This window comes from Podarcis erhardii (assembly GCF_964252035.2).
Source record: "Podarcis erhardii genome assembly, chromosome: 12".
NCBI classification, from domain to species: Eukaryota; Metazoa; Chordata; class Lepidosauria; order Squamata; family Lacertidae; genus Podarcis; species Podarcis erhardii.
In genome coordinates this window covers 47,288,739-47,316,205 of record NC_138513.1, presented here as the reverse complement: position 1 = coordinate 47,316,205, position 27,467 = coordinate 47,288,739, and the positions used below count along the sequence as shown (strand labels likewise).

The 27,467-nt window shown below is 42.0% G+C and overlaps 2 protein-coding genes across 2 annotated transcripts; one reads left to right on the top strand and one right to left on the bottom strand.

Annotated features, from left to right (window-relative positions):
• The first annotated feature begins 997 nt into the window (after window positions 1-997).
• On the top strand, window positions 998-4,201 carry YAE1 (YAE1 maturation factor of ABCE1). Its single transcript, XM_081834864.1, has 3 exons — window positions 998-1,210; window positions 2,219-2,340; window positions 3,608-4,201. The coding sequence occupies exons 1-3, from the start codon at window positions 1,094-1,096 to the stop codon at window positions 4,044-4,046; spliced, it is 678 nt and encodes a 225-aa protein (XP_081690990.1). The 5' UTR covers window positions 998-1,093; the 3' UTR covers window positions 4,047-4,201.
• Window positions 4,202-4,789: 588 nt separating this feature from the next.
• On the bottom strand, window positions 4,790-26,394 carry LOC309326240 (mediator of RNA polymerase II transcription subunit 1-like). The gene is made up of 16 exons (XM_081834812.1): window positions 26,356-26,394; window positions 25,525-25,606; window positions 25,215-25,269; window positions 22,377-22,509; window positions 21,019-21,047; window positions 20,602-20,673; window positions 20,440-20,514; window positions 20,229-20,299; window positions 18,157-18,222; window positions 15,723-15,831; window positions 14,849-14,979; window positions 14,272-14,384; window positions 12,286-12,481; window positions 10,601-10,696; window positions 8,915-9,023; window positions 4,790-6,102 (listed from the first exon to the last, which is right to left on the bottom strand). The coding sequence occupies exons 1-16, from the start codon at window positions 26,377-26,379 to the stop codon at window positions 5,964-5,966; spliced, it is 1,500 nt and encodes a 499-aa protein (XP_081690938.1). The 5' UTR covers window positions 26,380-26,394; the 3' UTR covers window positions 4,790-5,963.
• Window positions 26,395-27,467: the final 1,073 nt, after the last annotated feature.

Here is a 27,467-nt window from a genome sequence, read left to right as displayed (position 1 = left end):
AATTATAATTATAGAGAGAGTGAGAGAATATTGAAGAACCTTTATTTTTTCTGCACTAGTCTCTCAATCCTTAAAAAAAAAGTTTTGTTATATGTACTACAGGAAACTACCCATTTACTCGGGGGTTATGTGAAATTGCATAGATTTGGAAAAGCCAGCAAACACTGTCTAAACCTCTGGAAACCCTTGGAAAACCCTTTATAAAACAAGAACACCTTTTCGTACATTAAATGCTGACAGATTTACTCTGCTATAAATTTCCCAGATGGAGCCCACTGCAACAGCGCAATGAAGTGTTCTTCTTAGCTGTTACACCTGGATATATGGGGGGGGGGCATGAAATCCATGAACTTTTGGACCTCTTGTTTCCTATTCATTTCCTCTCTTCCCATTTGTCAGCTAAGACTTCCATGCATCTGATAAGGTTGACTGTATTCTGCAAAAGCATCGGCCATAATAAATTCAGTTAGTCTTTAATGTATTACAAAGCTTCTCTTGGGGTATGAAGACACAGCAGTTGGAAGTATCTGCTACCTCAAAAGTGACAAAGTTGGGCTGCTGGTGGCCATTTCTTGAGAAGACACTTTCTTCTCCCCTCCCTCATCATGCCAATAGTGCAGCTCACAAACAAGCTGCCTCGTAAGTCATGGTTTTGATCAACACAAAGTCTGTTGTGACCCTGCAAGGAGTGTGAAGGTTTTAAGTTCCATTGCCTTTTTCTCTGTTCCTTGAAGAGAGGAGTTAATAAAAGTATACAGTCATACTTCGGAAGTCGAACAGAATTTGTTCCAGAAGTCTGCTCAACTTCCGAATCGTTCAACTTCCAAAGTGCGGCTTCTGGTTGGCTGCAGGAAGTTCCTGATCATGGATCTTATTCACCAGCAAAAGCTGGTCTGGTCTCTTGCCCTTCATTATTTAGTGCAAGTGCTGAACTTCTCAACATACACACATTATCAGATGTATTTTATATGCAAACATTTGTTTCAATAGGTGTCATTTCCCTGCAGGTTTCAGTCTGATTGCTGAAGCTTACCACCCTGCTAGACTTCAGCTGCTTCTGCCCATAGCCCTCACGGTTATTAGCACAGACAAGATGTCCTGGGTGCAAGCTGCAGTCAGCCAGCACAGCGAAGATGTGTTTGATGAAGATGCAAATGAAATGGACATAGCTCAGAAAGAATGGAAGAGCACCATGGAGAAACGAGTCAAAGTAATTATATGGTTTGGGTTGGGGATTGACCACATCATTGACATAAAAAAATAGCTATTGAGATTCCAAGCTGGATTAGCCTTTAGAAGGTTTAGAAGGTCCACACATACTCCGACACACCTCAGTCAGCGCAGAGGCAAATAAGGTGTAGGGAGGATGTGTTGGTTGCAGGGAGAAGATAATCCATATTGGGGAAAAGGGAGAGCATTGGCTCACTGGCCTTCACTGCAGAGTTGCTGATCAGAGGATTAAGGGTCAGCTATAGTGTTCTGTTTGGGAGAAACATAGTTCTGGAATTAAGCAGAGAAAGTCATTTTCAGATGAAACTAACGGCAATCCACAAGGATAGCTTAACTGTTAATAATGCACTGTCTTGTGTCATGCTATATAATCAAAGATTCAATTTTCCTCTTTCTTTTTTTATTTATTTGTTCAGTCCATGCAACTGGGAGGGCTGAAAAAGATGTCACACTTTTGTTATTGTGCTGAATATCCTCTCTCTGCTCCAGAAGCACTTTTTTCATTATGAGGTTGACTTTTTAAAGCTACATGATTGGCACACCTATTACAGTGGTGCCTCGCAAGACGAAAAGAATACGTTCTGCGAGTCTTTTCGTCTAGCGGTTTTTTCGTTTTGCAAAGCAACCCTATTAGCGGATTAGCGGATTAGCGCTATTAGCGGCTTAGTGGCTATTAGCGGCTTAGCGGCTAAGATAAAGGGGGGGGGGCGAAAAAAATCGCAAGACTCGCAAGACGTTTTCGTCTTGCGAAGCAAGCCCATAGGGAAATTCGTCTTGCGAAGCACCTCAAAAATGGAAAACCCTTTCGTCTAGCGGGTTTTTCGTCTTGCGAGGCATTCATCTTGCGGGGCACCACTGTATGTGGAAGCCGCACCTCTAGAGCAAACATTTTTATAAATGCAGATGGACCTCATTTCATTATGGCTTATTTGAACTGTTTCTTTTAACATTCTAGTTGTTAATGTGATTTTGATCTCTTGGCTCAAAGGAAGGCTATAGGGAGGGAGCAGAAGCTGGAAAACTGCTGACAGTTCAACAGGGTTTTAATCAGGGGTATAAAGAAGCAGCAAGCAAGATGATCTCATGTGGCCAACTCAAAGGAACCATAAGGTATGTAGTAAAGCAGCATTTTAAAAAAAGGAATGGAAATTAATTGTACAAGTTGTTAAATTGATAGCAGACCTCCACCAGAGAAATATATCTATTAATATCCTCTGCTAATATAGTGCCCATTTAAATTATGAACACTTAACTTTTTATCCATTCTTTATCGTCACATCCTGCAGGGAACTGGGGTGCACAGCCAACACAGCAGGATTTAACACCTTGCTCATCAGCTGATGGGGGGGCATTAAATCCTACTCAGTTTGGTAGGATTTAATGTAAACCTCTTCACAATCAAGAAGGGTTTTGCATTGAAATTCATGCTAACAAAATCCCCTTCCATCTTACCAGCACCTTGCTGCCTGCAGGTTACTTTGAAGTTCTGACATTGGGACTTGTCACCAGATCACCTGATGCCATTGTGATGTTCGGTGATTGACAGGAGGACAGATAACGATCTCTCCTATGAAGCCAAAAAGGCTCCCCACCATATAGCTATTTGTCCTGATACAATTTCACACTCTGTTGAACTTGAGCTACTGGAGAACAGAAAAAGATAGCAACAGTAGTCCGTTTGGTTTGTAGCATTTGAAAGCTACAGCCAAATTGCTGCTATGAAACCCGGAGGCAGCCTCTTCCATGTAGACCTCCATTGAAGGTGCCTTATAGAATGCACTGTGAAAGGAGGTAATTTTCAGACTACAGTGGTACCTCAAGTTACAAATGCCTCAGGTTACAAACTCTGCTAACCTGGAAGAGTTACCTCGAGTTGAGAACTCTGCCCCAGGATGAGGACGGAAATAGTGTGCCAGCAGCGCAGCGGCAGCAAGAGGCCCCATTAGCAAAAGCATGCCTCTAGTTAAGAACAGTTTCAGGTTAAGAATGGACCTCCGTAACGAACTAGAGTTACCACTGTACTCCATGCCTGCCATTTCTGAGCAAAGACTGTCTCCTGTCTCTTGATTTCCCCCCTAAACCATTATGGGCTGTAGGAACTTGATTCCATTATAATGAGTATCTCAGGCATTTGCTAGATAGAAAGTAGGAAATGATACATCGTACTAGAAAAAGGTTATTTGATTGGTACCATGGTGAGTTCTAGATTTCTTATATGGCGCTCCAAATTGGAATACAAAACTATTCTAGGTTAATGTTCTGCTCAGTTGCCATTTGTGAATGAGAATAAATATGGGAGGGTGAAAATGTTTTTTTTAAAAGCTGTCTTATTTACATTTGGTCTCAGATCCATTTTTAACTTTCTTTGTTTTTATAGTGCTCTTTCATTCTGGTGTCAGCACAATGGATGCAGTTCTGGAGTGCTGAGCGAGGTAACTGACCTGCTGAATGAACTGGGAAAATATGAAGAATCTGTGTTTAGAAGTCTTAACTCTACCCACCTGCAGCCCCATGTTGAAGACTTGATGGATACTATTGAGGACATGGACCTTGGTCATGCCCTCTTACCTGAGAAACAGCATGATGGAACTACAGGTGGAAGAATCTCCGAAAACGGCATTGAGTTTAGTCGACAGTGTTGCAGAAATGATAGCAGGACTGGATCCTTCCAAGAAGAATGTTGCAGAAGGAGAAAAGGTGGCACTGATTCCAAAAAGCCAGTGTTTACTTGGCTAAAAGAAAAAACTATCAATTTAGTAGATCAGCTAGGTTTGCCACCAGACACAATTGAACACATTCGACTATTGCAAAGTTAATTCATTGTGTGGAATTTTAAAAAGTTTTTTTAAAGTATCATTTCCCCCCAGATATACAACTACCTCAAAACTGGCTGAAATGCAGAGATTTTGCTTTCAAATATTGCTTAATGTGCCCTTTATATAGTAGATAAAATCCTGTGGTACTACATGGATATGGCTTCTGATTAATTTGTACACTGTCTAATCTCCTTTAACAAACTTTGCAAACACATTTTATGTTAGTAAATCATTCCAGGCACTATAATCTATGTTACATCGCTGTTCCAGAGATGTGAAAAATACAGCCTTGCAAGAGGGGATTGTTCTCTCTCCCCTTCCCTGATACATAGGAAGAATGGGTGTTAAATGCAATTTGTACAGATATCTTTAACATTTTATTTGCATTGTTAAAATATGTATGGTGGAAGGATCCCAGTTATTGAGATGAACAGGCATAAAGCTGGGAAATTAACTCATTACTCCCCTGCTTTGTTTCAGGAAATTTTCTGAAGCTAGGATTTGCTTTGAGGAAGAAATTCTTCGTTGGTGCTGGCTGATGCTATTTGCATTTTTTAATATCTGAAATATAAAGGTGCATTTAATGTCACCTTGAGTTTGGCCTTCAGATATTTACTGAAGCATTTCTTAGCTGGTAAACTAGTCTGTACATAGTACGTTTCTCTCTTCATAAGCTTTCTGGGAAAAACCTTCTTGCTCAGAAGTCAGCGCTGCACTAATCAGGGACAGGTGGACAATGCGAGAAGAGGCAGACCTATTTAAGAGAACAAAGAAATAGAAATTCCTCTTCAAATGGAATTAACGTTTCTTTCGAACAGGGGTGACAAACTTGTGTCCCACTTCTGTGACCTCCAATACCCTCACAAAATTTGACATCACTAAATTTAATAATAAAAACAACTGATAGTGTAAAATAATTTATTGGAAAGCAGCCTCGAGAAGTGCAGTTCTTGCTACTCACTGGAAGGTTGACTTTGGGTCAATATGGCCCCCCCAAAAAGATTAGCCTTCTCTCTCCCAAATAATGTGAGTTCTATGGGTCTTTTGCTGCTCTTACTTTGCTGTACTATAGCTACCACTACTTAAACTCTACCTGGTTCAGACCAAGAGAAGTCATGTGTGTGAGACACACACATACACGAGAGAGAGAGAGGGGGGGGGGAAATCATGTAAAAATACTTCATCTTACATGTAGAGCAAGGTGAACATAATGTCTGTGCAAGGGCAGATTTCAGGAGAGAGATTCATACCTCTATCCAGTAGAGATTGCACACAAAAGAGTATCATTATGGGAAAGGGCTGGGGTACAAAAGTTTCATTGTAGTGTAAAGATGGTTCATTTATCTCTTAATTTTAACTATGTCCCCAAGTAATCAAATCAATGCTATCTGGAAAAATGTCCCCCTGTGACTAACATTTGATGGAATCAAGACCCTATTTTTAAAAGATCGTGTCTGACTTTGAAAAAAAGGAAGCTTTAGTGTTAAGAAAAAGGCCCAATTTAGACAAACGTTCAGGTGGACTAGAGTTCTGCCACAGGGTGTGACCAGTATAAAGATCAAAGTTGAATTAAAATCACCCACCCACCCCTGCCAAAAAATGTTTATCCTACTAAAAAAAAAGTTCCTAAAAGCTTTGTTTAACATACTACTTCAGAAAACCTACTTTTTCTAAACACTGTCTATAAAATAACCCTTACAAAGTTGAAACTTAATATTTATTAAGGTGGTAAACTAGCATATGCAATTTGACATCAACTCTCTGCATTCAAATTGCTTTTGTGACTTAAAATGTAACTTTTCCCAATGTTTTTCACTAAGCGGAATTAGTTTTGCCCAGTTGTAACTTGTGAGAGAAATAAACCAAGAATTACACCAAAAATAAGAATGCTGTTGCTCAGTTTCACAAGGAGCCACACTACTGCTGGTTATGTTCAACTTGTTGGTCTTTGCAGTTTTCCTCACAGACTCCGTCTTTGCTCAGAGAAGTTTCCTCAGCTTTTTGTTGGGTGGCTTTCTTGAAAATTGCTCTCATGAGAACCGGAATTGACATACACCTAAGAGAAGGGCAAATTCATCCGATATTTAAGGAATTGCTAATTCACTAAATATAATCTGGCTGCTCCATATGCAGAACTAACTGACTGGTGGATAGAGCAAGCTGCATTTGCCACTGTCTCCAAACAAGTCAGCGCAGTGCAGAAAGCTTTATAGATTACATAAAATAAATTTCTAAAGTTCCATGCCAGTTCTTCTGTAAGGTGACATAAAGGTAAAGGTACCCCTGACAGTTAAGTCCAGTTGCGAACGTCTCTGGGGTTGCAGCGCTCATCTCGCTTTACTGGCCGAGGGAGCCAACGTTTGTCTCCTTCCACAGACAGTTTTTCTGGGTCATGTGGAAATTATGACTAAGCCGCTTCTGGCGAAACCAGAGCAGCGCACAGAAATGCCGTTTACCTTCCTGCCAGAGTGGTACCTATTTATCTACTTGCACTTTGATGTGCTTTCGAACTGCTAGGTTGGCAGGAACTGAGACTAAACAACGGGAGCTCACCCCGTCGTGGGGCCTCAAACCGCCGACGTTCCAATCTTATTTTGCATTGCTCACTCAACAGGAGCAGTTTGAATCTTTAAAGTTGCATCTCACTACTCTGCTGAAAATCCTACTCATGCTTTGATGTTTCACAAGTATTTCTTTTCCCTCCACCACCCATTTCTTTCATCAATTTCCTGATCCTTCTAACTTAGAATAATAATTTTATTAGTTGTACCCTGCCCATATGACAGGGTTGCCACAGCCACTCTGGGCAGCTTCCTCCTATAACAACATTGTTTTACTACAATTGTTGTTGTCAACAACAACAACTATCAGCCTTTTAATTTCCTTCAACACTTCAAGCTCTTTCCCGTCAGAGCAAGGGAGTCCTTGCCCACTCCTGAACCTCTCTGTCTTCTGGCCACCTTTACTCTGCATGCAGAGTTAGAATCATAGAATCATAGAGTTGGAAGAGACCACAAGGGCCATTGAGTCCAACCCCCTGCCAAGCAGGAAACACCATCAGAGCACTCCTGACATATGGTTGTCAAGCCTCTGCTTAAAGACCTCCAAAGAAGGAGACTCCACCACACTCCTTGGCAGCAAATTCCACTGTCGAACAGCTCTTACTGTCAGGAAGTTCTTCCTAATGTTTAGGTGGAATCTTCTTTCTTGTAGTTTGGAACCATTGCTCCGTGTCCGCTTCTCTGGAGCAGCAGAAAACAACCTTTCTCCCTCCTCTATGTGACATCCTTTTATATATTTGATAGAATCATAGAATCATAGTTGCTAGTGTTGCCGTTGGTCCAGCCAAAAGGCTATGGCAGGCAGTGATACTGAGGCCTACCTGAAAGTGGTCCAAAGACCACTGCTGAGACTCAGCCCACTGATGCTTAGACAGTGGTCTAAGCTGCCCATTACAGAAGCAAAGGAGCCTCTAGTTGCGCTAACTATTAAAAGATGGAGATTTTTAGTTCCCATGAGTTCCAGAGAATGTCACACTGACATACAGGGCTCAACTAACTCTTCTGACCATCTGGAGCTAGACATTTATGGAGCTTGTAGGTAGTTTATTTTGGTTGCCTGTTTCTCACGTCTTAAGCCTGATGGAGCTATTCCACTGTGTTGTGCTTTCCTATGGAAGCTTGCTCAGAAAGCTTACTCAGTATTATTAAGGTCCAGTTCCTCCAGCAACCTGTCTATTTTATTTTTTTTTAAATTTTTATTAAGTTTTGCATAAGTATATTTCACAAACATACAAAAGACAAAAGTAAATAAAACAAACATAAAAAAGAAAAAAAAAAGAAAAAAAAAGACATACAATACATACTACCTAAACAACACAACTTAACATTAATTTTACAACAACATTGATCGACTTCCCTTTATCTCGATTTCGGATAATGTTATCTTAGTTATCTATCTGCTGTATCTATTCCAAAATGACATTTATAACGTAGTAAGCGTTATCTCATGCCTACTGTGATTTTTTTTTTTTGATACATATATATTTCTGATTAACATTTTGATGTACCCCTTGTCTCTATTTCCATATATGTTCTAAATTTATCCCATTCATTACTAAATTTTGTACGTTTTTGATTTCTTATTTTTTGTGTCAATTTTGCCAATTCTAAATAATCCAATAATTTAAATTGCCACTCCTTTAATGTTGGGATTTTTGGTGTTTTCCAGTACTGTGCTATGAGGGTTCTAGCGGCCGCTGTTGCGTATTGGAAAAAGGTCCTATCTTCTTCTTTGATATCCTTGCCAATTATCCCCAGCAGGAAGGCTTCAGGCTTTTTGACAAACGTATATTTGAGAATTTTTTTAAATTCATTATAAATAGATTCCCAAAATTTCTTGAGAATCTCGCACGTCCACCACATGTGGAAGAATTCGCCCTCCTTGTTCTTGCATTTCCAACACAATTTATCACCTGTTCTATAAATTTTATGCAATTTTATCGGCGTTATGTACCATCTGTACATCATCTTGTACATGTTCCTCCAGCAACCTGTCTAAATGCATGCATCAGTTGAGAAGCACAATATCCTTTTTAAAAAAGCTGAATTGGCCTGTGAAACCCACCATTTTTAATAAATTCTTCATTCCAATGTTTATTCAAATATTGAGAAAAATTTCCTGTTACATGAAGTAATGTTTTAATCCTTTAAATCACTTAAAAGTTTCTAGTTGCTGTACAAAGTTATTAAATTTATAGGTATCTGCCCATCAGTTTACAAACCCTTCCATTATACATGACACAAAAGAAAAAGGGATGGGAGGGACAGAAGAAAACTTGGCCCCTATATTATAGAAGTGTTACCTACCGCTTCAGGACTCTTGTGAGATAATCATTGCTGCAGATTAATGCTCCATCTTCAGAATGTGTATGAAGAGTGCATATAATGTCCCTTGAACTCAGAACATCGACCATCACTAAACAGAAGAGGGAAAAATTGCTCTAAAACAAGTGTGACATTATAGTAGAGACAACAGTAAGAATTATTAACAACCACCAAATCTATTCAATACTTAAAATAGGAATTCCTTCTGGTCACTGCATTGGTTTTATTTATTTTCCTGAAAGCATGCATGTTTCGTGGGAAGACGTCACATATTCATGCTTATTCCATGCAGACTAAAAATGAGCAATTACAAATCACTACAAGATAAAAAATATACGTCACCAATACTTTCAAAAGGAGTCCATTCACACATCCACCTATGAGTAACAGGCATTTGAACTGGCTCCTGTTATCCCATCACCGGCCCAATCCAAAGACGTGCACATTGGAAGGATTAACAAAACAGTAAACAGGCTGTTCCCCTGTTGCAAGTTTATCCCAAGCCATCTTCAACGCTGGTGTGGTTAAAGTTTAATTCACAGATTATGTGACAAACTGCAACATCTGCTTACTTTTTAATATTCCCAACCATAGTATAAAACTGGGAATCAGACCTAATTTATACCTAGGTAGTCACATTGCAAAATATGTATTTCCACCCTGGGACCATAGGGTGAAAGATGGGCTGTAAATGATATAATGTGCTACTTTTTGTACCAATAGCGCCCAAACCAATATAACAGAGTAAAACACAAACATTAGAAACGCGTACACACACACACACACACACACACACACACACACACATATTGTGCAATAGTAGAAAAAAGTTAATATAGATGGCCAAGTAGTAAATGGGAAGAGTTTGCCAGTTGCTTCAATGTGTGCCAAAGTAAGAGCTCCCTTGTGTATAACTATAACCATATTGTACATCACCATGAGACACTTGCGTAGAAGACTAATAATAATAATAATAATAATAATAATAATGGCAGCCCTGCTTAGGGAAGCTTTTAATGTTTGACGGACTACTGTATTTTAATATTTTGTTGGAAACCACCCAGAGAGGCTGGGGAAACCAAGCCAGATGGGCGTGGTATAAAATATTATTATTATTATTATTATTATTATTATTATTATTACCACCACCACCTCTTTTCAGACCTTATTTATGAATACGTCGCAATAGGTCACAGATGTGATCCAGCTCCTCTTCTCTACTTCCTTCTCTCCATGTGTTCAGACTGCATGGGGAGATGGGCAGGTTAGAGGAAGGCAGGTATTGATGAAGCAAAATTTAGGGTATTGGTTCTAGCAGGGACTATTTTGGCTCCACATGAGGCACAAAGTGTCTTGGGCCAGCACTTTCCTTATAAACATCCGAAAGCAGTCACAAGGGCCAGCTATTTAGGGCTTTGCACAGTGCTGCTCTGGGAAAAGGGAGGTAGCTTTGCAATGAACTGGTTATTGTGTCAGTGTGTGGTATGGACATCCAGTCCGTTCTTAACACAAACACACATATACACATTCACACGTTCTACCTCGGCCCGAGTCAAATGAGGCTACATGTGTAGTGCAAAATGCAGCGAGTGCATTTCTGCACCACGTTCCCTGCTGACTTTTTGAATGCCTGTGTGCACCCAATACACATTTCCTTTGGGGACATACCACAAGCTAGGTTCTCCTCCAATGGATGCTGGAATGTAACTGAAAAGCTAGTGGCTTTTTGCTGAAAGACGTCAAAATGAAGCAAGTCTGTTGAATCTGGAAGGAAATAACTGTTTAGTGACTGTTTGGGCTAACTCTGTAGCAATAGAGCTAAACGTTTAATTTGAACTAGAGATATTATTATTATTATTATTATTATTATTAATAATAATAATAATAATAATAATAATAATAATTTTATTTATACCCCGCCCTCCCCAGCTGAAGCTGGGCTCAGGGCGGCTAACAACAGTCAAAATAATCCAAATAAATTAGTGGGTGTAGTCAGAAAACATTTGTATTGATTTCCAAGTAGTCTATATCCCTTAACTTAAAACATTACCATTGAAGTAGGAGTGTGTTGGCTTTTGCTAGACTCAAGGAGTCCTGCTTTGTACACGCTCATGAAGTTTCATGGTACAAACATCAAATGAAATACAGTTGCTGAAAATTTCCTTTTCAGTTTCACTATCTCCAAAAGAAATAAGTTGTAAGGTGTCAACACTGTTTGGCAGGAATCCAAACAGTTCCAAGCACACCTGAAAGCAGGCCCACGTGAATACTTCACTCATTTTTAAATCTCTGCCTGCAGCAACTTTTGCTGAGAAGGGACAGCCATAGCTCAGTGGCAGAGCATGAGTGCCTTGCATGAGGAAGGTCCCACGTTCCACCCTGGCCATCTTCAGATCTGACTGTGAGAGAACCTCACCTGACACCCTGGAGAACTGATACCAGGGTAGTGTAGTACTGAGCTATGTGAGAAAAAAAGGGGGGGGCTGAAAACAGACTATATAGTTTCAAGATGGGAGCTGCAAACTAAACAAAGTAGAAGGAGGAGAACATTGCAGCCAATGCACATTCAATTTGCGTGATCTGTTCTACGCTATTCATATTGTTGCACCCCACCTTCAATCTCCAAGGTTTCAGGGATTCCAGGTGCTTAAAGAGGGTTTGTGATTTCTTTTGGGAATGAGGCACAGCGGAGACTGTGATGTCTTTATGATGTATGGTTTATTTACACGTATATACAAACAGCCTACAATGGAGGGGCTCACAACATTAGTTTCTCCCACAGCAGCAGCCTTGGATTCAAACAGAAATCAAATATTTCTCTTTGACCCTGTCTCCAGCTTGCTCCTTTTCTTCCTGGTCACTTCACTGCTTCTCTCAACTCTGACTTTATCTGTGAGAGGGGGCCCCACCCATTTGCCATCTTGCCCCTTAATGGCTCATCGCTCAGGTTTATCACCTCACGAGGAGGCTAGCCTGGCTATTCCTTGGTTAAATTCTAACACTTTCTAGATCCAAGGATTAGAGGGGTCTGGTACCCAACTTAACCTCCACAGATACGATGGGCTCACAATTTTCCCAGCCACTTTCAATGAATTGGATCACAAAAATGCTGAGAGGGGAGCAGAACCAGTATGCTGCCCATCACACCTCCTTATTTCCAATGCCTGAATATCTTGTCACCACCATCCCAAGGTAGACCTAACTTTACATGCATCCAACATACAAATACAGGTCCCAATTGATATATTTGAGCTTCACAGCAAATACTGAAGATAAACTCTTCCCAGAATTCACAAGTAGAAACACAGCAGAATCAGGAAGAGGTGTGAGCAAAAGATGTGCAAACATCTTACCTTCACACTCAGTTGTCTCAGAGACGCAGCTGCTAATGAGGGTGTTATATGCTGCTTGACATCTGAGAACTTCAATCATATCAGGCACACATTTGGGATGGGTGAAAGGGATTTTCTTGACCAATGCTCCAGCCATATCAGATTTTTCTATGCCTTTATCTAGGAAATAGCTGTGTTTTGGGCAGCCTGGAAGAGACTGAACATAGACAGTACCAGATTTGTTCATGGATGTAGTTGCAATTGTTTCCTGCATTGATTTTTTTTAAAAAAGTAGTAAATAGGAAACATGAATGAAAGGAACTTCCCTTCAAAAACATACCATATTTACTTGAGTCTAATGTACCATCAAATCTAATGCGCACCTCAATTTTCAGAACCCTGAAACCAAAAAAAGTATTTGCTGGCAAATGTAAATGTGCCATTGAATCTAATGCGTACCTTGATTTTCATAACAAAAAAGGTGAGCATTAGATTTGAGTAAATATGGTAGTTGTCTAGAACAGTACAAAGAATGTGACACTGGACTTTTAAGCAAACCTTGAAATAAGCTGCTTATACTATAGATGCCTTGACCACCCATTTTTAAACAAGATATTAAATGGAGTAGTCTCTGCAGTGGATCTGAGGGAGTTGCTCAGCTCTCAAGCCCAATGGCACCGTGGGGGAAAACCAACCTGGCTGTGTATACATGGTAGTTTAAAGTGGATTTTATGCATCTTATGTGTGCTTGTTTTTCACCTTGTCCACACGACATTGCCCTCATCTAAGTAGAAGTCCACACTTCCCTCCGCCATTTAATTCAGAACGTCCCAATCCATGTGATAAGGGGCGGAAATCCAATGTAAACTCAGATGTTACCCAGACACACTGAAGCACATTGTGAGGGCCACTTCTTTTTATGTGTGTGACAACGTTTTGCTGGGTCAGCTGCCACCTATTCCTGCACCCCCTGCTTCCACTGGTGAGGTTTCCTTGGTGGGCTTTTAGTGGGGCTGAGACAGAGACGCACTTTGGGGAAGGGGGTGAACCCACAAGTGTGGTATATTGGAAAACTTGCATCTCAATAATAATAAATATTGACCACCCGCACAGGTGAACAAATGATTGACGTGCCCACAGTGGACTTCAGTTTTCCAGAACTCAAGGGGAGGGGTGGGAAAATACTGAGAGGAGGGGACAGCACATCCCATGAACATATCCCATGAAGTGCAGCCCAGAAACATCAAGATGGAGTTCAGCTGAAAGTGCCCATGTATGACTGAATGCACATGGACAGAAGTGCATGTGGACAAATGGCGTTTGCGTGAGCCATGTGCACATTAAGCCTCTGGTCTGTATACCAGTAGTGCCAGTTTCTGCATAGTAGGATTTATCACACACAGCTGTGTCAAGGGCAAGTTGTACCAAAAAGAACTGAATATAAACTAAAAGCATAGCCAAGAAGACATAAGAAATAAATATAATCCACCAACAGGATTCACTCCAGCTGGATCTTTCTATCAATTTATTCCCCACAATGAATTCATTCTATGCTACATCTTTATGAAACTTTCCCAGCTATTATGAGACCATGTGTGCAAATGGTTTTAACTTGAAACAAGGCTTTTAAAAAAGTAGTGTTATGGGTTAGTATAAGGCCGCATTTAGCTTTTTAATGACATCTCATGGATGACAGCCCCACAATTTTGCACATCAGAGTCACTGAATTGAGTGTAATTTTGTGTGTGAGAGAGGGGGAGTGTAAGGAGAGAGAGCGCGCACACACAATTTGTGTATGTTGTGTAAAGGCCAACCTGGGCAAAGAATTGCAACTTAGGTCATAATCAAATTTAGCAGTGTTAAAGTCATCTACTTCAGAAAATTCATGTGACTTCCCAGAATCCAACACACAGCTCTCAGTAAGCTGTAGAATTATGACTCATTTAGCAGCTTCATTCCTGACCTCATAACAACTGGAGTGAATACCAACAATTGGAGTATAATTACCACAATGAAGGAAGAAGTACTTGTTATCAAACCATGTGGATGATTTTCTGAAAGGGCAAACTGAACAATCAGCTCATGTAGAGGACCTGGCTTCAATCTAGCAACTGGAAGCCCTAAAACCAAATTAATTTTCCCCCATTAGTACTGTACAAGAGCATCATTAAAGATGGAATGCATTTGAGAGAAACAGCATCACATGAGAAGAGGCAAAGAGAGATGTGATCACACGATGGTTATCAATAAATCAGTGGGATGGTTGCCAACAGAGGGACAGGGCTATTCAGATCAGCAAGCACTTGTGCTCCTGAATGGGCAAGTTGCTCGTGGAAAGGCTAAGACAAATACCAGCATGAATGCTATACTCCTAGTACAGAAGCAGCAATACTTGGTTCTCATTTTACGCTCCTGCCACTTCTCCCTTTCTAACTTCACCCTGGATCCCCATCAGCCTTCATACCCCTGTAGAAATCACAGGGGAAGAATTAACCAAATGTTAATTAGGGTCTATTGAAATGCTAGCATGTTAGGAGGGAGGGTGGAGGTACAAAATTATGTACTTAATTAAATTAAAGCATGCCTGTAAGCTCCTGTAGTTTATGAATACTGGATGAAGACAGAGGAAAAGGACAGTTCTGGTAAAACATCAGGAAAAAGCAAGCTGATAATGGTGCAGAAATTACTTCCTTCAGAGGCAGGAATCTGGGGCTGCTGAAGAAAAGGGTTGAAAGTTAAGCATCAGGTAAAAGGAAGCTAGTTTGACCAGTACTCTGGTAGCACAATCTTATAAGTTAAGCCAATGTTTCTCAAGCTTGCGTCCTCAGGTGTTGTTGGACTACAGCGCCCATCATCCCTGACCACTAGTCCTGCTAGCTAAGGATGATGGGTATTGTAGTTCAAGAACACCTGGGTACCAAAGTCTGAGAAAGGCTGTTCCAGGATCTCAGGCAGGATTTTTCTTTATCAGATCCGGAGGATCTGTGGCCCTCCAGATGTTGTTGGACTTCAACTCCCACCATCCCTGACCATTGACCAGGTTCACAGGGCCTGGTCAGAGCTGGAGACCACCAACACTGCTCACGGTAGATAGCACCTTCAAAAGAAAACATCAGTTGGTGAAGAGAGGGGGCAGAATAAGAGTTCAGCCTGGCCTGAATCCAGATCAAAAGCACATACTGGGTCATGGATTGGCAGCTGCCTTTTCTTCAAACTGAAAATGGCCAGTTTAAACAGGTACTCTTAAGAAGTGTGAAGAACACAATGTGTAATTTGAGGACGCACTTCCAGGTTTTGTACACATTTTCGTACCACGTTCCTCACAGTGTCTTAAAATGACAGACTAATAAGAAGTGAGTTCGATGTGCTATCACACACCCATTATAACCCACACAGAGCGAGGGATTTCCATGTTCAGTTATACTGATAGGAGCATGAATGATGCCCTCAAGTCTTACCCATCTCCACCAGTCGGCGAATTCACAAGTGAGGGCGCAAGAGGGAGTCGGTGGACTGCATCAGCCCCTCCTATTATGACAAGCACCTTCCTGCCATCTATTTTCAAGCCTGATGGAAAGAGAAGACACAGACACGTCAGACTAGTGAACATGATACACAAATGGCCTTGAAGTCTTTGTCCAGGAGCATTGATTTCCAACCAATACTTAAGTGAATTGTGATTCTAAGTACTATAGCCAGTGATGTTATTCTGTCAGAGAACAGAAGGTTGCCTGGTGGATGCCTTGCTTGCCATTTGAACACATTTTGTCTTTTGTTATTTCAGAGCTAGTTCTGGACTAGTCTGATGGAAGACCCTGTGGCAGTATCTATTTAGGCCCCCTGTGAGTTTCCATGGCAACAGCTGTGGGTCTGGGAAGCTGGCAGCCATTTTAAGTCTCCACAATGTCTTGGACGGATACTATGTGAACCAGTCCAAGGCACTGATGGGAAATTTAATATGGTGGTCCGCTTCCATTTTGTTGTTGTCAGTAAAAACTAAAGTGGGGGAGCAGGTGGGCCAAGCTGTGGTGGTCAGCTCTGATGGACTCTGCTGAAATGCTAAGTACTGTCTTTAGTCCCCTACCATCATGACTGATTGTCATTGCGGTTTTTTCACCCAAGCAGATAGTAGGACAAATAAAGCAACAGGCTGCCACCAACACTTAAACTTGTCCATCTTCTCTCAAAATGACCACATCCAGACCAGTACACTTCATTTCCCTCCCTCATTGTTCCAGTACTTTTCTTCACATATGTGCATTGCAATATTAACACAGTTGTGTGCCATGTAAAAAAACATTACAAAAGACAGTTTCTTTTTTTAAAAAAAACACACATCCCGGAATGGATATTAGAGAAATGGAAAATGTTACCATGTGGCATCCACTGTATGTATTGACCAGGTCAGGCCGATTCATTAGTCACCCTACCTTCCTCTTGGTATTGCAGGAGCCCCCTTGGGTTTAAGTTTGTGCTACTACATCCAGATACACCCTGCAACTTTGATGGGGCTTGCCAAAAGAGTGATTGAAGGCAAATAATAATAATAATAATAATAATAATAATAATAATAATAATAATAATTTATTGTTTATACCCCGCACATCTGGCTGGGTTTCCCCAGCCACTCTGGGTGGCTTCCAACAGAACACTAAAATACCATAACCTATTAAACATTAAAAGCTTCCCTAAACAGGGTTGCCTTCAGACGTCTTCTAAAAGTCTGGTAGTTGTTCTTCTCTTTGACATCTGGTGGGAGGAGCGTTCCACAAGGCGGGTGCCACTACCGAGAAGGCCCTCTGCCTGTTTCCCTGTAACGTGGCTTCTTGCAGTGAGGGAATTGCCAGAAGGCCCTTGGCGCTGGACTTCAGTGTCCGGGCTGAACGATGGGGGTGGAGACGCTCCTTCAGGTATACTGGTTGAGGCCATTTAGGGCTTGGAATTATGCTCGGAAACGTACTGGGAGCCAGTGTAGGTCTTTCAAGACCAGTGTTATATGGTCTCAGCGGCTGCTCCCAGTCACCAGTCTAGCTGCCGCATTCTGGATTGGTTGTAGTTTCCAGGTCACCTTCAAAGGTAGCCCCACGTAGAGCGCATTACAGTAGTCCAAACGAGAGATAACTAGAGCATGCACCACTCTGGCGAGACAGTCTGTGGGCAGCTAGGGTCTCAGCCTGCATACCAGATGGAGCTAGGGGTAGCTTCCACTAAAAGAAGCTAGCAATATTATCAAGCTGTCAACTTGAATACATGTATCAATACACACTTGAATGTCTGTAGTAATACAGAATGAAGGTTAAGGCAACAAGTCACAGCACAGGAAAGTCGAGAAGGGACAGGAGTGGGATTACATAAAGATTTCTGCTCCCATCACACAAAGGTTTGTGGTTGTGGGTGTGCATGTGTCCACACCTCATGCATGCAGAAGGTCTCAGGTTCAGCCCCCCAAACCTCCAGTTAAAGGATTTTAGGTGGCAGAGATGGGGAAATCTCAACCTCACACCCTTCAGGGAGCCGCTAGCATAACCATGCAATCCTGTCCATGTCCACTTAAAAGTAAGTCCCACCGATATCAGCGGGGCTTCATCATACACAAGTAGGGATAGAACTGGTCTTCATTTACTCACTCAAAATGAAGCATGTGTCATTCAGTGAGTGTAGAATCTATTTTAAAAGGGAATGCAGAATGAGACCACTATGGAAGTTTTCTAGTCGATTCACAATCCCTCACTCTTCACTAAGAATAATATTTTTGTGCAACCTGTCTTTTATTTTTTATAGATGTATTTTATTGGTTTGTTTACTGTAATGGATTTTGGTGTTTATACTGTGTTGTAAGCCACTTTGAGTCACTTTTGCGAGTAAACTGACAAAATAGTAATTAATAAATACCTGGGGTGAGTTGTTCCTCTAGAATTTGATACTGCGATAGATAAAATTCAAGGTTCATAGGGCTTCCTATAGATTTTGAGAAAATTAGATGGATTAAACAGAGAAAGCACATAACAGATAGCAATGTAAGCTATGTAAGCCTAGGATGTTTGACCCCCTTCATCATTTTTGTTTGCTTCCATTGCAAAGGACTCAATACCCCAGGGCCATATTGTGCGACAGGGGACCCAAACAACTGTTTGGGGTTGCAAGGAGATTGTTGTGGAGAGCTAGTTATCACCTCAACAGTTTAAACATATAAAACAAGTAAGTTCCTTTGTATAAATCACAGAATTGTAGCATTGGAATGGACCACTTGGGTCATCTAGTCCAACTCCCTTTAATGCAGGAATCTTTTTATCCAATGTGGAGCTCAAACCCACAGCTGCGAGATTAAGAATCTATTGCTCTACCAACTAAGCTATCACTCCTAGGATGAAATTTCTTCCTGATAAATCATGTATACAACTCATGCACAAATATTGAGGAGCAAGCTGCAGGACACCCTAAAATAAAGTACAGTGGTACCTTGTGTTAAGAACTGAAGTTGTTCTGGAGGTCCATTCTTAACCTGAAACTGTTCTTAACCTGAGGTACCCACTTTAGCTAATGGGACCTCCTGATGCCGCCACGCGATTTCTGTTGCAAAGTTCTTAACCTGAGGTAGTATTTCTTGGTTAGCAGAGTCTGTAACCTAAAGTGTCTGTAACCTGATGCACCTGTAACCTGAGGTACCACTGTATTTAAGAAGGTTGAACAAATGCGGGGAGCCGCCCCAAGAGATGCTCCAAAGTGCCATTTAGAGACAACTCTGCTAGAAGCAGCTGCACACGGTCAAGTAACTACCAAAGATAAGAAGAATTATAGGCAGAAGAAAAAGGCATTGGGGGAAGCAGTGGCCCAATGGTCGGACACCCAGGAAATCACTAGCTGGTCTTGGTTTTAACTTTTAAGGCAGTTGTGCAGAAAGTGCACAGTTTGATCTTTTATCATCATCTAATACATGGATCACACACACACAGCCGCAACAGGACTAGCACCTTATCAGGAAAAGTAAGTCAAATAGGGGAGGGGAAGCAGCGTTACTCGTAAACAAGGAGAAGTGTATGTGCAAAGGGACCAAAACGAAAGAAGGAACTAGTCAGGACCTCTCCTCTATTTTCACAGCTACCTAGAAAAAGACTTGGGGACAAGAAAGGGGTTGTACACACTCATGTTGGTCTCACCGTCATCTCCAGTCAAAAAGCGGTTTTGGAGCACAAAGTCTTGTAAGTGGGAACCTCGGGTTACGTACCATCCTCCTTACGAACGCTTCGGGTAACAAGCGCCGCTAACCCGGAAGTAGATGTTCCTGGTTGTGAACTTTGCCCCGGGATGTGAGCGGAAGTCGTGTGCCGGCAGCGCAGAGCAGCGGGAGGCGCCATTAGCAAAAGTGCGCCTATGAACAGTTTCGGGTTAAGAACAGACCTCTGGAACGAATTAAGTTCGTAACCGGAGCTACCACTGTATTACAAACAACAATGCTTGTATCATACATGCTACACACAAAGTCACCAGAAATACCCAAATCATAGTACAGTGGTGCCCCTCAAGACGAACGCCTCGCAAGACGGAAAACCCGCTAGACGAAAGGGTTTTCCGTTTTGGAGGCGCTTCGCAAAACAAATTTCCCTATGGGCTTGCTTCGCAAGACGAAATGTCTTGCGAGTTCCTGCGGGTTTTTTCCCCTTATTGCCCCCTTTCCCTAAGCCGCTAAGACGCTTATCAGCTGATCCGCTGATAAGCCGCTTAACAGCTGATCGCTAAAAGCCGCTAAACCGCTAATAGCGCTAATCCGCTAAGCTGTCAATGGGCTTGCTTTGCAAGACGAAAAAACTGCTATATGAAGAGCCTCACGGAACGGATTAATTTCGTCTTGCGAGGCACCACTGTAATACCCAAGGTATTACTGTTCTTTAGCATTCTTAAATTATGCTTGGCTACCATGATCACACAGATATCTACTTCAGTCTGAAGAAAGAAAAAACAGTTACCTCCACTTCTTGGGTTCAGATAGCCAACTTTTCCACATAGTATTTCAGTGACTCTGTCCATACCTGGTGTTCTGTTTTTAAAGTATATACAGTAACCAGTGAGATCAAGCATGCACTTAAATGCCTTAAAATATTTATTATTATTATTGCAACCTTAGGCTGGAGTGCAAACATCTGAACTTGCACCTTCCCCAACCACTGTCAAACCTACCTGCTCAAAGCAGACAGTGAGCAGAGGTCTTTTTCCAAAGCCAGGAAGGCAGCAAACACTTTGGATTTTGTTTCACTAGAAAAGAAAGACCTTATTGGAGGAAGGGAGTTTTATATACAATATAATAATTTAAGTAATGTAATTAAGTTGCAAGAAACATACCTGCTTCCTGGAATCTGATAAATATTTAACATGTCTGCCAACATGTTTCCAAAGGCATCAAAATTTTCCATTCTAAAGAGCAAAATACATGCAACAATTGTCAATGCTGATAAGGCAAAGAGAGCCATCTAGCCAATATTTGGGAAAACACCACCACCGAAATGAATCTGATATTGGCAGCATTGCGCTACCATCAAACAAGACATCTAAAAAGCAGCTAAATAACTTTGGAAAGTGGCTCAGATTGGTCCTGGATGGAGGGCAGACAGGGATGGAAGCAACAGTTATCAGAACTATCTATTCATTTTTACCTCAACCACAGAAAACGATATGGGAACAGTGGCAAAGGATTTTTATTTCATGAAATTAAAAATTTAAAAATTGTGTGTGCTCAAAATCCACCTAGCGCATTTGTACCTTAGAAGCTGCAAAAGATCTTCACAGGTCTAGAAGATGAAAGAAGAGAGGTTATGGTTTTCAAAAGAGGGGCACTATTTTCTTAAAAACAAAGCAGAAAGGAGAAATGACATAAGCTGAACCTTAGTCAACACGAAACCTTAGCAGACACCATGAGGAATATCCAAGGATGTTTTCCCCAGGATCTATTCAGGAGCAGTCACTTTTGGTTGTAAACCAGAATCGATAAAGGCATATATTTCCTACTCTTCTCCCACCCGTAGTTGGAGTGTGATTGCATCATTTTGAAAGCCCTTGGGGGTCCCTTCCAAAACCACAATTCTATGATTCTATGTACCCCCCCCCATGCACCATGTGCTTCACTGCATCCACATATCACATTTACTTCCTTTATTGGACTACCCCTCCAGACTAGGAAAATTCAAATTTAAAGGGGAAATTGTGAGCTAGCAGTTATGTGAATGAGGAACAACCAGCTTCAAACCCACATTAAGTTCCCCATGTGGATGAGCCTATAGTTGCTACCTCATGTCAAGCAGTCTCATCAGATGGGGACAAATTAAGGAGAAATGGTCACCCAGCTATAAGGAAATTTAACAGCCCTTGTGCAATTATTTTGCAGTTCAGCATTTGTGAATGAAACTGCTATTCCCACAAATTTTGCAATTACAAATGCAGATCTCTAGTTTGGTTGTAGCAGCAACAGCATAAGTGTTGACATAAGTCTCGGGGAGTGGCCACCGAGACCATATAACACCGGTCTTGAAAGACCTACATTGGCTCCCAGTACGTTTCCGAGCACAATTCAAAGTGTTGGTGCTGACCTTTAAAGCCTTAAACGGCCTCGGTCCAGTATATCTGAAGGAACGTCTCCACTCCCATCGTTCAGCCCAGACACTGAGGTCCAGAGCCGAGGGTCTTCTGGCAGTTCCCTCACTGCGAGAAGCCACGTTACAGGGAACCAGGCAGAGGGCCTTCTCGGTAGTGGCACCTGCCCTGTGGAACGCCCTCCCACCAGATGTCAAAGAGAAGAACAACTACCAGACTTTTAGAAGATGTCTGAAGGCAACCCTGTTTAGGGAAGCTTTTAATGTTTAATAGGTTATGGTATTTTAGTGTTCTGTTGGAAGCCACCCAGAGTGGCTGGGGAAACCCAGCCAGATGGGCGGGGTATAAATAATAAATTTATTATTATTATTATTATTATTATTATTAAAGTTGTCCCTTTGACTTAGATGCAAGCATCTCACTTGCTCCACAGGGTTTATTATGAAGCTATAGATATTTCAGAAGAACTAGAAAAGCAGGATTATATTTCCTCAGATCAGAACACCCAAAGGAAAACAAATTAAAATTACCAGGGGTTTTTTTCCAGGGTGAGCCAGCCTGACATCCGCCACTTTCCCATCCTTCTCCAGGTGAATCTCAATGTAGAAGGATTTGGATGTTATATAGCAAACTGCCCCACTGGGGCTTACATAATAATTAAGTCTACAGAGGAAAGAAGAAATAATAATTAATAATAATAATAATAATAATAATAATAAAACAAGCAATAATAAAAACAAGATGAATGATTACAACTTAAAAACAAAAATAAAATACAACATTAAAATAATGGAACATTAAAATATTAAAATGTAGCCTCGTCGCAGGAGGAGAAGGAAAAGAAAAAAGAAAGAGAGGGAGGGGATCAAATTGGCTCCAAGCCAAAGGCCAGGCGGAACAAGTCTGTCTTACAGGCCCTGCGGAAAGAAATCAGATCCTGCAGGGCCCTGGCCTCATGAGGCAGAGCGTTCCACCAGACCGGAGCCAGAGTTGAAAAGGCCCTGGCTCTGATTGAAGCCAATCTAACTTCCCTAGGGCCCGGGACCACTAGGGTGTTGCTATTTATGGACCTTGAGGCTCTCCGTGGGGGAGACCAGGAGAAGCGGTCCCGTAGGTACGAGGGTCCTAGGCCATGATGGGCTTTAAAGGTCAAAACCAGCACTTTAAATCTGACCCTGTACTCCACCGGGAGCCAGTGCAGCTGGTAAAGCACTGGGTGAACATGCTCCCATGGCAGAGACCCCGTGAGGAGCCTCGCTGCAGCATTCTGCACCCGCTGGAGTTTCTGGGACAGCTTCAAGGGCAGCCCCACGTAGAGCAAATTACAGTAGTCAAGCCTGGAGATGACCGTCGCATGGATCACTGTGGCCAGGTCAGGGCGGGAAAGGTAAGGGACCAACTGCTTGATGCGGCGAAGGTGGAAAAATGTCGCCTTGGCTGTTGCTGTAACTTGCGCCTCCATGGAAAGGGAGGCGTCAAGGATTACACCCAAACTCTTAACGGAAGGCAATGGCACTAATTGGGCCCCCGCAAGAGAAGGGAGTTGGCCCCTTATCCCCATGCCATCCCGACCTAGCCATAGGACCTCTGTCTTCGAAGGATTTAGTTTCAATCGGCTCCCACGAAACCATCCAGCCACAGCTTCCAAGCATCTGGTCAGTGTGTTCGGGGTCGAGTCGGTGTGGCCATCCATCAGCAGATAGAGCTGAGTGTCATCAGCATATTGGTGACAGCCCAGCCCAAAGCTCCGGATAATCTGGGCAAGGGGGCGCATAAAGATGTTAAAAAGCATCGGGGAGAGAATTGCGCCCTGCGGCACTCCACACACCAAGGAGTGGCGCGACGACATTTCCCTCCCTAGTGCCACCCTCTGTCCCCGACCAGAGATAAAAGAGCACAACCAGTTACGGGCTATGCCCTGTATCCCTACGTCTGTGAGGCGGTGGTCCAGAAGATCATGATTGACCATGTCAAAGGCTGCTGACAAATCTAAAAGGATCAGCAGTCCTGACCCGCCTCGATCCAGTTGTCTACAGAGATCATCTGTTAGGACAACCAGAGCCGTCTCCGTCCCAAAACCAGGACAGAAACTGGACTGAAATGGATCTAATGCTGATGTTTCCTCCAGAAACCTACCAAGCTGTTCAGCAACCGCTCTCTCAATTACCTTACCCAGGTATGGAAGATTTGAAACTGGGCAGTAATTGGATAGGTCTAAGGGATCTAATGAAGTTTTTTTTAAGAGTGGACACACCACTGCTTCCTTCAGTTCCCCTGGGAATGTCCCCGTGTCAAGGGACAAATTGATAATTTCAACCGGGGGGGGGGGGGTCCGCGCAACATCTGGACACTCCCTAATCAGCCAAGACGGGCACGGATCAAAGAGGCAGGTGGTGGGCCTACCAACTTGGAGGAATCTATCCACATCAGTAGGGAGTATCCAATCGAAATGGTCCAATAATAATGCATTGCTTATTTAAAAGTTACAGTGTGCAACGGAAGCCTAGGACATTTTGGCACCTGAAGTGAACCACAAAATGGTGTCCCCCCCTCTCCACCAGGAAGGAAGGGTGAGTGAAGATCTACATCAGGAACAAAGTGTTGAGGACTAAAGATCGACAGAGTGGCTGGAGAAACCCAGCCAGATGGGCCAGGTATAAATTACTACTACTTCTACTACTATCTGTTGCTGCTGCCCCTGTGGATCCTGCCACCTGAGGCAGGATGCCTCACTTCATGGATGGGCTGCCCCGAATGCAAACTTTTTTCTTTATCTTGGTTGATGTATACGGGTTCTACAGAAATGAGTGTTTGCACCCAGCTTTCCAAACAGCTGTGTTTCAGTTCCTGATTAAATGTCAGCAGCAGCGGGTCTGTACATTAGTTGAAGACCACATGCTTTGGACTGAACCTCCCACCCCACGCCAGGTTCAGCCTCCAACATCTCCAGGGCTGGGAAAGGCAGATGATGCAAGGCAACACAGAGATCAAAATACTAATAGCTGGAATTGGCATAAAACAACTTCCCACTCCTGCATTTTCTGAAATGCCACTTTGTAGTGGAATTTATCTATGCTTTGTCAAGAGGCTGAGGTAAAGTAGTAATCATTTCACAAGCCCAAGTATGGGAAATGTCCCAAAACATTCTGCCCGAGGCGAGCTCCTGAACTGCTCATGCTCATCTCTTTCAAGGATATCACAGGAAAATGGCAGCAAGCTGCAGCTTAGAGGATGCATTAGCCACTGAATACACCGAATGGCATGTACACATGTCATGTGAAAATTATACAGCAGTAGAAACATACCTAGCAGTCCCACTGCTGCGGGAAGTGAAGAGAGCATATTTAGTAGATGCAGAGTATACTTACCCCTTTCGATTTGACAAAAGTGACAGCTTGTTCATTGTTGCAGCCAAAGGTCCTGCTGCACACATGAAAAAACAGGGAATAAGGTTCCATCACAGAGAATCAACGTGTTCAATAAAATTCAACAGATCCCATACGTTTAAGAGCAAAAGACCAAAGATTCTTGCTTAATTGTGCTATATTGCTCATCGTACCTTTTGTAAAAGGAAGGCACCTAGAACCCAGGCACATTCATTGCACAAGATGACAAGACAGAAGCTAGACATTTTCCATCAAACATAACAGAAAATTCGGCAATCTTAGAGCTGATTACCTTGCAAGGTTCTTTGTATTTTCTCAAGGCAAATAGATATGGGAGACTCTGATGTCTTACTCGAAGTCCAAGAATGTTTGTCCTCACCGAGAGAGAGAGAGAGAGAAAGAGAGAAAAAGAGAGAGAGATATATTTGCATCATATAATCATACAATCACATGCAAGTCAGAAAATTGGCTGGTACGTTCAAAGCAATATAGGGAATTCAGCACTCTTAGTCAGGCCTCCTATATCTTGACCTTCACTGCCCCCTTTGGGGGGCCAGGTCACAATGCTGCAGAAGCAGTGGAAGCTACAACTGGCAGAAGACATCCCCCCCATCAGGCTTTATAACAGACCAAGTAACCCCACATCCCAGTATCAGCTGGGGGTGGATTGGAAAAAATATAAAATCAAACGGGGGAAATTTGCCAATTCAATTTTTCAATCCGTAGGGGATTGATTAGCTTTGCAATTACAAAGCATTACAACACTGCCATTTTTATTTTCCATTCTCACCATGGAATTTGCATCACTCTCCCAAGACCACACACAAACTGTCCATTTAATTGAATTTAGTTTCTTCCTCGATAATCACAATCAATCAGTATTTTGGGGAAGTTAAGAATCCCCTCCATTATTCCCACCTAGAGCCATCTTGCCAAAGTTTCCCCTTCAGAGTCATCCATCCAAGTTCAAGAGTGGAGATGACAGGGCAGTAAAATAACAACCACACGTTGAGTCACTTTCCCTTCTACTTCCAATTTTCTCCTCAAGAAAGCAATTTTTTTTTAAAAAAAAATTCTTCCACATTACTCCTCCCCAACAGAATGATTTCATTACAATTCTTACCATGGAGAGACGAACCAGTTCCATAGTTTCACTCCATGGCTTCTGTGAGAATTTTAGACGTAGCTTTTCCATTATTTCATTTGTAGACCCAGATTTCGCAGGATCTGGAAGAAATTAAGAGCTGAGGGTGCAGGAAACCTTTTTCAGTTCAAGGGCCACAGTTCCTTGCAGGAAGCCTCCTGGGGGCCATGGGCCAGAAGTAAAAAAGGGTGGAGGAAGAAATGGGAGTAGGCCGGGGTCTTCACCTTCCCTAGATCCCTCTTTATCTTCCAGGGAAGCCAGAAGCTTTCTCAGAGTTGGCAAAGGGTGTAGTTTGGGAGGCTGTCTGGCTTAGGGAGATTTGAGGGCCAGATGAGAGGCTCGAGGTCCACATTTGGTCCTTGGGCTCAAGGTTCCCCACCCCTGATATAGCAAAACAGCCAACTATTATATGGCTTCAACGAACAGCCCACACTGCAACAATAGTCACTTTAAATTAGGACTATTTAGTCCCAGATGGGTGAGATATTTCAGATTAACGGGCTCATGAACTTGGCTACAATATAGGTACTAATATTAATGGACCTGTGTTTGGCTTAAATCCCGCTCTTCCACCTGTTGAATGTCATAATATGAAACCTACAGCTATTTTAAAAGTTCAGTTTTATATCTTAAGTGTCTTTAACCTTAAATCAATTTATCTATCTATCTATCTATCTATCTATCTATCTATCTATCTAATCTATCATCTATCTATCTATCATCTATCATCTCTCTATATCTATCTATCTATCTATCTATCTATCTATCATCTATCTATCTATCTATCTATCTATCTCTATCTTCTATCTATCATCTATCATCTATATCTATCTATCTATCTATCTATCTATCTATCTATCTATCTATCTATCATCTATCTATCTATCTATCATCTATCTATCTATATCTCCCCATATATCATTCTAAGGAAGTAATCCTACTCTTACCTGAGAGAAAATCCTGTTGAGCTCATTGAGAATTGCCTCAGGCACCATTTTAAAACGAATACAACTTAAGTAGCACAAAGCATTTTTTCTAGCAAAAAGGTTTAAAGTTTCTGTAAGCCAATCCATTCAACACCTACTTTTTGG

Excerpts from the sequence above, each read along its gene's own strand:
- YAE1 (XM_081834864.1), top strand. The coding sequence starts at position 1,094 with ATGTCCTGGGTGCAAGCTGCAGTCAGCCAGCACAGCGAAGATGTGTTT. Across the intron at positions 1,211-2,218 it reads CCATGGAGAAACGAGTCAAA|GAAGGCTATAGGGAGGGAGC; the intron begins GTAATTATATGG and ends CTTGGCTCAAAG. Across the intron at positions 2,341-3,607 it reads CAACTCAAAGGAACCATAAG|TGCTCTTTCATTCTGGTGTC; the intron begins GTATGTAGTAAA and ends TTGTTTTTATAG.
- LOC309326240 (XM_081834812.1), bottom strand. The coding sequence starts at position 26,379 with ATGGAACTGGTTCGTCTCTCCATG. Across the intron at positions 25,270-25,524 it reads AATACAAAGAACCTTGCAAG|CAGGACCTTTGGCTGCAACA; the intron begins GTAATCAGCTCT and ends TCATGTGTGCAG. Across the intron at positions 15,832-18,156 it reads AGAGGAACAACTCACCCCAG|GCTTGAAAATAGATGGCAGG; the intron begins GTATTTATTAAT and ends TCTTTCCATCAG.